Source organism: Mya arenaria, chromosome 13, assembly GCF_026914265.1.
Source record: "Mya arenaria isolate MELC-2E11 chromosome 13, ASM2691426v1".
Classification (NCBI taxonomy): domain Eukaryota; kingdom Metazoa; phylum Mollusca; class Bivalvia; order Myida; family Myidae; genus Mya; species Mya arenaria.
In genome coordinates, this window is record NC_069134.1 from 7,675,539 (window position 1) to 7,687,894 (window position 12,356).

At 35.2% G+C, this 12,356-nt stretch overlaps 2 protein-coding genes across 4 annotated transcripts; one reads left to right on the plus strand and one right to left on the minus strand.

The window, feature by feature from the left end:
- Window positions 1–825: 825 nt before the first annotated feature.
- On the minus strand, window positions 826–9,237 carry LOC128214741 (N(6)-adenine-specific methyltransferase METTL4-like). 3 transcript variants are annotated; one of them, XM_052921368.1, is made up of 11 exons: window positions 9,127–9,237; window positions 8,358–8,544; window positions 8,014–8,156; window positions 7,653–7,712; window positions 7,241–7,457; window positions 6,852–7,007; window positions 6,155–6,224; window positions 5,708–5,882; window positions 5,237–5,480; window positions 3,727–3,818; window positions 826–3,275 (listed from the first exon to the last, which is right to left on the minus strand). In XM_052921368.1, the coding sequence occupies exons 2-11, from the start codon at window positions 8,431–8,433 to the stop codon at window positions 3,231–3,233; spliced, it is 1,278 nt and encodes a 425-aa protein (XP_052777328.1). In that variant the 5' UTR covers window positions 8,434–8,544; window positions 9,127–9,237; the 3' UTR covers window positions 826–3,230. The 3 variants fall into 3 exon arrangements, with proteins under 3 accessions (XP_052777328.1, XP_052777327.1, XP_052777329.1); XM_052921367.1 differs by having other exon boundaries at window positions 9,014–9,231; XM_052921369.1 differs by lacking the exon at window positions 8,014–8,156 and having other exon boundaries at window positions 9,014–9,231.
- Window positions 9,238–9,245: 8 nt separating this feature from the next.
- On the plus strand, window positions 9,246–12,067 carry LOC128214742 (tRNA 2-selenouridine synthase-like). Its single transcript, XM_052921370.1, has 3 exons — window positions 9,246–9,310; window positions 10,493–11,026; window positions 11,350–12,067. Exons 2-3 carry the CDS (start codon window positions 10,510–10,512, stop codon window positions 11,997–11,999), a joined length of 1,167 nt encoding a protein of 388 aa, XP_052777330.1. The 5' UTR covers window positions 9,246–9,310; window positions 10,493–10,509; the 3' UTR covers window positions 12,000–12,067.
- The last annotated feature ends 289 nt before the right edge of the window (window positions 12,068–12,356 follow it).

Below are 12,356 nucleotides of genomic sequence, written 5' to 3' on the forward strand. Positions count from 1 at the left end.
GAGCCATATTTTTCTCATGTAAATGTCTGTCAACTATTTTCTCTCGTCTTTGTCTGTAAAGCCTGTATTTTCTGTGTAGAACTAGTAGCTCTTCACGGCTTCTGAACATATTAAACCTTCTGGATGTGGGAAATATCTTCTTGTCTTCTTTATTCTACTTTATCATGATCTGTTTCCTGTATCCTTCACTGTGAAAAGTACCATGTAACTCTTACACATGTACATACTCTTCAGGCTGTGCTGTACAATATTTTGTAAAGCACATCACACTGTTGCTGGCTCTGGTGTCAACATAGCCAGGGACACAAATATTTAGTACACAGTTGATATGTTTTGCTAATGTGGCTTAAATTTGGTTGCAACTGTGGCATTTTATGAAGAAGCAACCAAGCAACATGTTGCATTCACAAAGTGTACTCTGTTGAACACTGCACAAGGCCATATTTGAGGGGAAAGTACCTTGCATGGTGATGCCAAATGGCTTCAATGCAATATTATCACCAAGTTGTGCATGTATGCAGGATTGCAAGAGATTTAAGCTGCAAGTTTGACATTGAACTTGACTTGGTACCTTGGTCTATTACACAATTCCTAAATGAAATCAAAAATTGTACCAAGTGATCTCGAAAAAGTGCATCAATGCCGACCACATTTGTTAGTTCGAGGTTTACATGTCAGTTGACCTTTCAGTTTTGGTCTACTGTGCTGCTGAGCATAGTGCTGTTTGAGAACCACATACCCTCTGCCTAAGGCATGAACCAAAATAGTGTTTTCAAGTTTGAATTAAAGTAGAAAATGAAGTCAACATGGTTTTTACAGTTTATCTCTAATTTACTATGTAACAACCTTACAGAACACATCCCCAGCCTCGTTTTAAAACCCTCAACAAGGAAATGGTAACAGTCCTTGCACAATAAACAAGAGCTGTCACAGTATGTGACGAATGCCCCTAAATGTGACATTGACCTATGAACAAGGTCAGTACATGAAAAGTTGATCTTGCCTTTACGTGTCAAATACATATGGCAAGTTATTTTAAATTGCCTCTAAACATAAAAAATACCAACCATACTTGACAACTTACACTGTTATGTCCTTATAAGCAGCATTCCATTGTGAATAAACACTAAGTGTGACCTTGAACTCAGTGGTAGGGACATGGGTCTTGCATGTGACATGTCGTCTTGGTATGTCTGACACATGTGGCAAGTCATTTTAAAATCTGTCCATACAAGAGAAAGTTAAAGCCCGGACACAACAACCTATACTATATGTCCTTATATATATGCAGCATTCCATAGTGAATAAACACCTAAGTGTGACCTTAACCTTAGAGGTAGGGACACAGGTCTTGCATGCGACACGTTGTCTTGGTATGTGGAACACATGTAGCAAGTTATTTTAAAATCTGTCCATACAAGGGAAAGTTACAGCCCGGCCACGACAACTTATACGCTATGTCTTATATGCAGCACTCATGAATAAACACTAAGTGTGTCCTTGATCTAGAGGTAGGGACACAGGTCTTGCACTTGACACCTCGCCTTGGTATGTGGAACACATGTGGCAAGTTATTTTAAAATCTGTCCATACAAGGGAAAGTTACAGCCCGGATACGACAACTTATATATGTCCTTATATGCAGCACTCCATTGTGAATAAACACTAAGTGTGACCTTGACCTTAGAGGTAAGAACACGGGTCTTGCACGCGACACGTCGTCTTGGTATGTGGAACACGTGTGGCAAGTTATTTTAAAATCTGTCCATACAAGGAAAAGTTACAGCCCGGACACGACAACCTATACTCTATGTCCTATATGCAGCACTCCATTGTGAATGAACACTAAGTGTGACCTTGACCTTAGAGGTAGGGGCACGGGTCTTGCACGTGACACTTCATCTTTGTATGTGGAACACATGTGACAAGTTATTTTAAAATCTGTCCATACAAGGGAAAGTTACAGCCCAGACACGAGTTATTAAGCTGGACACAAGGACGGACAGACGGAGAGTGCGATTTTAATATGCCCACCTTCGGGGGCATAAAAAGAATATGGATCAATGCACAAATACAGGACATGACTACTCGAGACAGGGACCATGGCGAGTTAATTCACTGGCAAAGATAGTCCACAAGCAACAAGTTTAACCAGAATTAGCATAATTGACTCTGCCGTCTGCTAGGCAGCATCAACAACTATATTTGCGACCAAAATGTAGTGCAGACGGTTTTTAGGTGATAATCTGATTAGGAATTAAGTTTATACCCACAACTTCATCTTTTCTAAAGGCAGGTCATAACTTTTAAAAGGTTAGCTGAAAACAGTCGAAAGATAACAAGCGTTATGTTAATAACATCATCAAATGTTGGACTGACAGTGACAGACAGCAATTCACAATTATAGATCAGTTCAAAGTGAAGCTGGAAGTTCAAAATTTAAAAACCACAGATGCAATTTTCATTATTCATTTAATCATCACAATGCCAGATTACCTTCATTAGGTTACTTGGTTTAGAAGGTTCAAACTTATTTATAGTTATTTTAATTTCTAATTTAGAGGGCATCTTTAAGAAGCGAGGAAATTTAATGAACCAAAAATTAGTTTTCCCAGTAGCGCATCTGAAAACACTTATTTGATCATTGCTTATTAACTGGATGGTATCAAAATTGCTGAAAAAATTCAATTATACTATAAAAAAAGTATTTTGGTTTTAGTGGGGTGCAAACATGCCACTAAAGACAAGAAAAAATTGACGTCTTGATCACCACTAGGCCAACAGGATCATACACAAGTGATGGATATTTTGACCTTTTAACAATACATTGATAACATCATATGATAACGTCAATCAGCTAATTTGCAACAACAAAATTGTAATTAAGTGACCATTAGCATTATAAACACTTATGAAAATTGTGCTCTTTAAAGACAATATTTGAGCAAATATCAGCATTTGCTGAAACATTCTAGTTTTTGGTATCTTAGTTTTAACACTCGTAATGATTCGCCACACTTTATTTAGTCATACAAAAAAAAGTGCACTTTACAAAAAACATGAGTATTTCCTTTATGATATGCATATTTCATTACAACATTATTCCACCAGACCACGAACCCCCGGTCATGATTTTCTAAGAACATTGCCCTTTGGGGAGCTTGATGAAGTCTTCCACTTCACACCTGATCCTTCTGATAATGTTTAATTTTGCCTTAAATGTCCAAGGCTCAGGTAACTTCTTCAAAGAAATCCTTGTGCTGGTGGAGAAGAACCTGGAAAAAGATGAACAAATTGCATATAAAAGTCACATCATAATTAGAGTTAGAATTTCTTATAAAACAAAAAAGGAATATTAGTTGACTTCATATCATTAGTAGCTGTGTTAAGTTTACAGATGTATGGCAACATCAACTGTTATCATTTAAAAGCTAATGTCAATCAGAAATGTCCACAAAAGTCCACAAAAAATATGGCTCAATTTATTGCTTCTACAATTGAAATAGGAAAATGAATTTCTCAGTCCAATGACTTGCTTAACAAAATAAATATAGTCCCTATTAATAATCACATTACCACAGCAATGTTACAGAAATAAACCTGGTACAATAACTACTTCATCTATATTTGAAATAACCCAAATTATTCATCTAGTCACAATGGTACATATAACTACTTCATCTATATTTGAAATAACTCGAACCATTCATCTTGTCAAAATGTTACCTCGTTTCCCCATGAGGTCCAGTGAGGTAGGAGGTTGCGTGCGAACATCTCGAGACAGCGAGGAGAAGTGGGCAGGTAACTCCGCAACACCTCTGTAACAACATACATACAGTTAGTCAGTGATTATACTGAGATTAAATATTTCATTGATACTATAAATACACATGTTTGGCCTGTTAGTCAGATTTAGTCGTATTAGTCTATTACTTCTTATAAAGTGAAATGTATGAGAGTCAATAATATGTGTTTGTAAAACAATTAAGATCATATAAATGTATATGACCAAAATCATATTTCAAAGATTCAAATTTAAAGGTTTTTCCCAGAATCAAACTTATTTTCCATAGTCAATGCTAGCAAACAAAATATACATCAACAACGGTGGTAAGATATTTTGAAGATATACTCCTCAAAATAATTTTGTTATGGATATATCTATTATAGTGCCAAAGGCAACAAAATACATTTCAAAAACATGTGTACCGATGGAATTTGTGTATTATTTAGAAAGATCATGAATACAGGAAGAGAAAATTAACAGCATATGAGATCAAAGTTTGTAAGCAGGCTTTAAATTGGTTTCGTTTGCTAACAAAGCTCAGCCAAAAACGTGTTTGGTTATATGTTTATTTGTTATACTGCAACATACGGGCACATGCTTGGAATTGCTCAAAAATATTTTAGCGACAAACAGCACACTAATTACACACACTGGCAGTGCAATTGCAATTTCGCCCAGTTTAAACATTCAAACATGTATATGCAACTTCTGGTATGGGCATATTGGGATTTAAGTAAGTCATTGTCATTATTTTCAAGGTTTTAATATGGTTTTGCTCTACAATAAAAGTTTTAATATAACCCAACTGACATGATTAAATACTCATCATATTTTTTTTACAATAATCTTCTCAAATGCCCTTAACAAGTATTAGCGGTCATACATTAACGGGGAAAATCAGTTTTTCACACCTTTTTAATTTTTTACAGCTTAAATTTTTCAACACCTGCCAATTGTTGGTTTATTTGGAACATGCTTTTGGGGAAATGTGTGAAATAATGACCTCGAGGTAATCATAAGGTTTTGCGCATGATTTGTGTATTTGAGACCGGCAATGGTGATCGACTTCTGGACTTATTTAGGTTTCGATCCAGCGTCAGTATATTTTATATCAAAATAGAAGGAGTAATGTTCTGGACTAAGCCTTGACCTCGACTGACCACCGGTTTTCGAACGACCGCCTGTTTGAATGACCGCAGTTTGACTGTATAAGCTTGATTTACACAAATGTAATGAATTATTTCCCATACCAATTGAGATACATTAATTTCTTTATGTGGTTCTTATTTTGAGGAGCATATAAAAAAAATCTGCAAGCTACACACATGTGTAGAGTTTGCAAAACTAGTATTACCCACATGTTTGTACAATTTAAATAAGTCTTAATAAAAAAATGCCAGTATTACTTGAGGGCGAACAAAAACGATGTGTAAAATCTTCTTTAATTACCTGTAAGTATTGGTTTCTTTGAATGAAGACTGCACGGTACAGAGACAACCAACTTGTTGTTGGGAATTACTGGTGAATCTGCAGTATCTTTTCCACCATCTGTACAGCACAATGAATCTGACTGATTCTTTGATCTGTCATACATAGTGGAGCCGGGTACCACATATCTACCCAGCATCAGGACCTCGTAGGGTTTCTTATGAGAATCATCAATATCACGAATGCAAACACCCGACTTTGTTACCTGTAGAAAGGGAAAAAACAAGTTAAGAAATGCTTTGTACAATTTTTTTTGATAATTATTACCTAAAATAACCGAGGTACAAAAGCATCGCATGACATCCCAACGAGTCTGTTCTTGATCAATCACAAGAGGCAAAACAAAAATTTATTGTATGACTGGTGTATGACTTTTGTTGATTTTAAGTTAAGGCAAACATCTAAATAACTCAGGACTTTGTAACTGCTTACCTTCAGCCAGTACCATGTGGCAACATGTTGTATATGATTGGCTGAGAAGAGTTGGTCTGTGATGAAGTGTATGTGTGCCTGTCTATTTGTGACCCAGACCCCAACCACACATCCGGGGGCCATCAGGGCACCCAGGGGCAGGGACAGCAAGTCAGAGTTTGCCAGCATACTGTATCTGCAGGGGACATGAAACAGCTAAAAAAAAAACTTATAAAAAAACATTAAAACTTAATTTACAGTAACTTTTACGTTCATTCTTATGATGTTGAAGAATTGAATGGCTAAAATCAAATGCAGAACAAGTTTTTTTTTTGTCAAAAGTATTCTTAAAGATTCAAACTTTTTTTATAACACAATAATGATAACAATTACTTCAGTATACTGCAATATTATCTTTCCATGTAAACTGCAATCATTTTTATAAAAACTGACTGAAAGATGCCATACTTTTTCAGCCGTTTGACAGACTTGCTCTCCCAAGGTGGGTCCATTACTATTAAGTCAAACTGTCCAAGATCTGGAATAAAGAAAAGTAATATTTAGAGTTCAAAAATCGGACCGTAAAAATCGCAATCCAATGATCTAAAAATTTAAAATTGATATTTCGATCAATCATTGTTAAAATTGAAAATATGCACTAGAAAGATCAGTTGTCAAATTGGCTTCTAACCAACAGGCATGAATAATAGAAAAAGACTTATGGTCAATCAGGAATATCACCTTTGCTTTGAAAATGACACTAATTGGCAGTCAATTCCATGAAGAGAGCCATAACAGGATGAACTACTCGTTTTGATATCATATGATTTGATATCTAGTGATAACTGATTTATAGAAATAATTATTGATTATCACTGACTTCACGAGAAAATTATCAACTTTCAACAATACTTGATCATCAGGATTGGATTTTTGAAAAGATCAACAAGAAGCATTCCAAAAATACTTTAGTCAGAATAATATGACAGGATGTGAGAAGTGTTTTGTCTGCCATGTACCTATGTGTAAAAGTTATGACACTTTCAACAATCCATTTTCAAGATATCCAATGATGTAAAAGCATGGTGTGATGTCGTAATACTAATGACAACTTCATGTATACAATTATGAATTTGGAAACTCAACCAAAAAAGTGTTGAAGTACCTGAACATGCCTGCTCTAGTTGGTGTATATCTGAAATAAGGAACCTGCAGTCAGGGGGAATGATAAACACTCCTGGGTCTAATTGAACCATAACACAATTGTCCCCCTTATGCTGCCAGAGGCCATTGAATAATAGACTGCTTGGAATACTTCCTCCTAGAAGAGAGAAACATGGTCAGTTAAAGTTTTGGGGAAAAAAAGCAATTTCTGTTAAAATAACAGGTGTTATTATGTGTCATTGACTTAAACCTCTAGATAAACCTCCATAAACTAAATGTATAAATTATACATCAGTAAACAAATTAATACTGGAAAACAGTGGAAAATATTGCACTATGTTTTCACTTTCAGCGTAGTAACTTTTCTTAGACAGCTCACTACATTTTTACCCGCCTGTACACAGTGTACTTGAATTCCAACACTGATGTTTGCCCGGGGTTCCTGACACAGTTGCACAAACCATTCACCGGCGCCCTGCGCCATTGCTGCTTCCCTAGAGGCCAGATTGTTATTTGCTGATCCAGAACCAGCTGGTGACAGGAAGTAACCACACTCCCTCCCTGCACTTACTAGACTCCTGTAGCCCTCAAGAACATAGTGCTTCACCTGAAACAAAATATTTGTAAATTAGTGTTACTGTTAGTGTTGATAAACATGTGCTATAAATTAACTGTGCTCTCAGTCTTTTCATTTTGAAAATTATCAAACATATTATGCGCCATGAAATTTTATAAGAAAATGATACTCATGAATTCTATCTCACTTGAACATATTTGAAAAATTAAATCATTTTTTACACACCTTTGTATGGAATTCTTCAGCAAGTTTTTCACCAATATTCTTTTCTGCTTTTCTTTTTCTCTGTAATTTTTATTTATTTAGCACTGTATTAAGTTAAAGTAAAGAACTTCATACTATAAGGCAAATTTGTAGATAAATTGTAAAAAATATGACAACTTTCAAAATATTACAACAATCCTCTAAATATTTCACACGGATGCATGCACTAGCACACATAAACAGTTTAAATAATGAATTACTTCTAAAGAATTAAGGCAACAGACCTATTACTGACAAACAGTGTTTACTATCTACATGTTGAAGCTTATCAAATAATAAAAATTACAGTTACAAAATCCTCATGTTCATAAAAATTATTTACCTTTTTCTTCCTCTCTTTTACCCCAACTTCCAGGTTTATTGACTTTTCTTCCTTACATATCTTCTCAAATTGACTGTTCATCATAAATGGAGATACTATTTTAAATAAGTCAGATCTTAATGCATACTTTGTCATTCTTTTTTCTAAAAATAAAAACATGAGATATAATATAAACATCAAATTCATGCAGTCTGAACAAACAGTTCTGAATACTTTTACTTCATTATGTCTCTCCAGTATGAGAAGTTTGAAAGTAACTATTCCATGTATATATTCTAATTTGTTGAAATATACATCATACAGTAATTGAGTAAAATTTGGTTTAACCTAGAAGAAATCCCTACCATTTTCAACACTGCATGTTGATAATGAAAGACTGTCCACCAGCCAACCTTCTTGACTTTCATGAATAATGCTCATGATGATGAATTCAACTTCATGTATTTAAAAAGCAAAGCAGATGGGACAACACAAGTAAGCTGAGGGGATGCCACTGATAAGCTAACTGCTTAGGGGATGACACTGCTCATTCTAAAAATAAAACATTGATATTTTGTACAGATATTTAAAAATATTGATTTGATTGATTTGTATTCATGTATATTAAGACTGGGACCAACAACAATCCTACTCCCAGCTAATTTGATATGAAAGCACTAAATTTTAAAACATTGAGAAAGATTTAAATGTACATTGCAATTTTAGTCTGATGTGATATTAGTCAATGTAATTTTAAATGGGTATATTTTTTAATAATTATTTATAGGGGAAATCCTTCCTTTCTGAATTTCTATTATTTTAGACTAGGCCTCAACCCGGGACCTTCTTTAAGTCACCTTCTAACTGGGAGTAGGATTACATATTATTCATCATATCAGATTTAAATTTATGTACGTAGGAAAAAACTGCACGATCAAAGATGTATTGTGACAGTCGGAAAAAATAACGTGAAATCCACGTGCGCCTTAAAATCTATAAATAATGTGTACAATTTGCAAACCATGGTAGGATCATTTGCACGGGCAAGAAATTGTTGTTACTGAGAGAACTTAGATTTCTTTCACTCTCCATGACACAATATGCATATATTATTGTTAAACATCAGCAACAGACCGTTTGAAATAAGAAGGAAGTGTTTGGTTTCAAGGAAAATCTCAATATAGCATCAAAACATCGTTTTCATTATCAGTTTCACATGTTTGTTTACACTGACACCGAATTTCGGATTGCTTCAGCTTTTGTCGTTACTTGCACGTGAGGGATGTCAAACTGTCTTTTACCTTTTTATTTATAATTTGTAGGTATTAATTCCATTTTTTAGCGGAACAATATTTGTTTCAAACTTAATGCTTACAAACTAATTTCGTTGAAACTCTATAACCCACTTCGCACTAGCTCTAACTCCAAAGAAACAAAATTCGTTGATTCGTACCCTCTCTATTTCGCGCGAGGGCATTTGTGTACTTGCTTGTTTAAATACATATAAGTTATACATGTTAAGAACGTTAATTAATAACAACCTCATAATTAAAGATGGGATCAAAAGGTTGTCCCCCTAAGTTACACCATCTAATGTCAATTCCAGCATCCGTCTCTGGGAATCTAAGAAGTAAAAACCCTCGAAATGTTCATGAACTTGAATCAGAACATTTTCCAATCATGAAAACAATCAAATTTAAAAATATTTTACTCATGTTACTCACATCTTCAAACCATCTTGGAGTTTGATCCACCAAAGATATCAGTATGAGGAGCTGTTAGTCTGTTAGTTATGGCTATTATTATCTTTTTACATTTACGCAACATAAACAGGTCCAGATCAACACAATAAACCTGTTCAATGAAGTTCTTTAGCTAGAAGTCTGTATGAGGTCTTGCTGGTGGCTCCAATGTTATCAAACACAAAGAGATCAGCATATTTTCTCCCCGAGATAAGCTAAGCACTGTCTTGGTCACTGATGGATTCATATCAGTATCTTGTAATGGTTACAGCAAAGTTATAGTTATCACGAAATAGCTGTAAATGTATTTCATTTGATTTTAAAGCTGTCTTTGACCAAACTGAATAATTCATTTTATTCCTGGATTTATTTGAATTATAGAAAAAAAAGTTTACATCTATTTAACTTTAAAGGACCCCATTGGAAATAAGTTGAATAACTTTAATGGGTTATCCTGTGTTATATATTTGTCACATTGAATTAAATCTTTATTAACGCACGTATGTATCCAAAGCATTCTAATGATGTTGTGCTTTAGTATAGATATCATCACTAATACTTTGTTAATCAGTCTGTGTTATAACTTTATGAGATATTTGGTGTGTTACTATGACATATATATGCACGAATAAATCTATCCATCCATCCATCCATCCATCCATCCATCCATCCATCCATCCCATCCCATCCCATCCCATCCCATCCCATCCCATCCATCCATCCATCTACTTGACAGTATTTTCAAAAATCTCTTTCAGGGATTTATAGATGAGTCATGAAATTTAATGGAGTTAAACAAAACACTGTTCTCAAGACATTCCTTAGATGCTATCATGGGAGATTACAGCCTTCAAAATCCAGCAGACCTGAGGTGATTGCCTCCCATAAGGATAATCGTGTCACAGAGATTGTGGATGTTAGAACCCCAGAAGAGTATGAGGAAGACCACATACCTGGCTCTGTGAATCTCCCAGTTCTAACAAGCCTGGAGAGGGAAGAGGTTGGACTTCTTTACAGTACAAACCGGTTCCAGGCTCGAAAACTGGGTGCCTCCTTTATTTCCAAAAATATATCGGAACACATAAGAAGTTTCTTTTACTCAAAACCTGATGATTATTCTCCCCTGGTTTACTGTTGGCGGGGAGGCCAGAGGTCCTACAGCCTTGCTCTGGTGTTGGCCCAGATTGGCTTCGATACATTTACACTTGAAAATGGTTATAAACAGTACAGACAACATGTGAGGGATACTGTAAGGCAAATACCTGAGGACTTCAGTTATAAAGTCATTTCAGGTCTGTAGCAGGAATGGGGAATTTTAAAATTAAGGATTATTCATGAAATCAGTATTTTGGTATTGTTGTAAAGGTTGTTTTCCTGTTCATCTGCATCACACATTGTAGGATGAACACAAATAAAAACTCTAAACAAATTTTACATTCATAATCAAGTTTAAATAGGATACATCTTTTTCTTAGCATCATTTAGAATAGCATAATTACATTTAAAGATGTTCGGAAATAATACCAATAAAGTAAATTTCGTATCTTATTTTTTGTTACTAACTGCTATTGCTTTAAATAATGTTTCAATTACAGTTACCTTTTTCTCATGGCAGGCCTGACAGGGAGCGGGAAGACACGACTCCTACACACGCTTGCCAAGCAGGGCCAGCAGATTATTGACCTAGAGGGCCTTGCCCAACACAAGGGCTCCATCCTTGGGCTCTGGCATGGCCACACCCAGCCCACACAGAAATACTTTGAGTCACTTCTCTGTGCTGACCTTGAAAGATTGTCAGCTGATAGGTGCGTCTGGCTGGAGTCGGAGAGTGTGAGGATTGGTAATGTGTATGTGCCAGATGGCCTGTTCAAGAAATTAAAAGAGGCACCTAGGTTCTGTGTGAATCTCCCTCTGGAAGAGAGGGTGAAACATATCATTCATGATTATCCAAACTGGATTGAAAATAAGGAAGCATTAAAAGCGACTATTAGTAAGTTGGTAAAGGTTCGAGGACATGAGTTCGTAAACAGCTTATTGGAAGTGATAGAAAATGAAGACTGGGAGTTGTTTGTCCGGCGTATTCTGGTAGAACACTACGATCCAACTTACACCTTATCTCAGAAGAAAAACAATTCCTCACCTGGAACTGATAAACAGATGAACATGTCCAATGTGAACGAAGAAACATTAGATAGAGCTGCTGAACAGTTACAGGACCATGACAATGGTGTTGTCAATTCAAGCAATGTTTTATCTCTAGCATAAATCTGTTTTTAATTTTGTTGTTGATGATGACTAGAATACATTTATATAATAACATATGTTGATAGCAGTTTGACATTTGAAATTGTTTTTTTGTCCCTATATCGAAGATTATGTTTAAAAAGGATGTTTTATGTGGAATTTGATTTTTGTATCTGAATTGTGTTCCTACACTCCTGCAGGGCTGTCACTGAGCCCAACTGCTAATAATGCATAATCTTATTCATCTGTTTTTGCTTTTGAAATATGATTCGCAATGACGGGACTTAATACTGAATAACAATCATACACAGTGCTTATGCGAAAATATTTGTAAAGTATACATTGTTCATTATTTGTATAAGGTTTATAAATTTCACA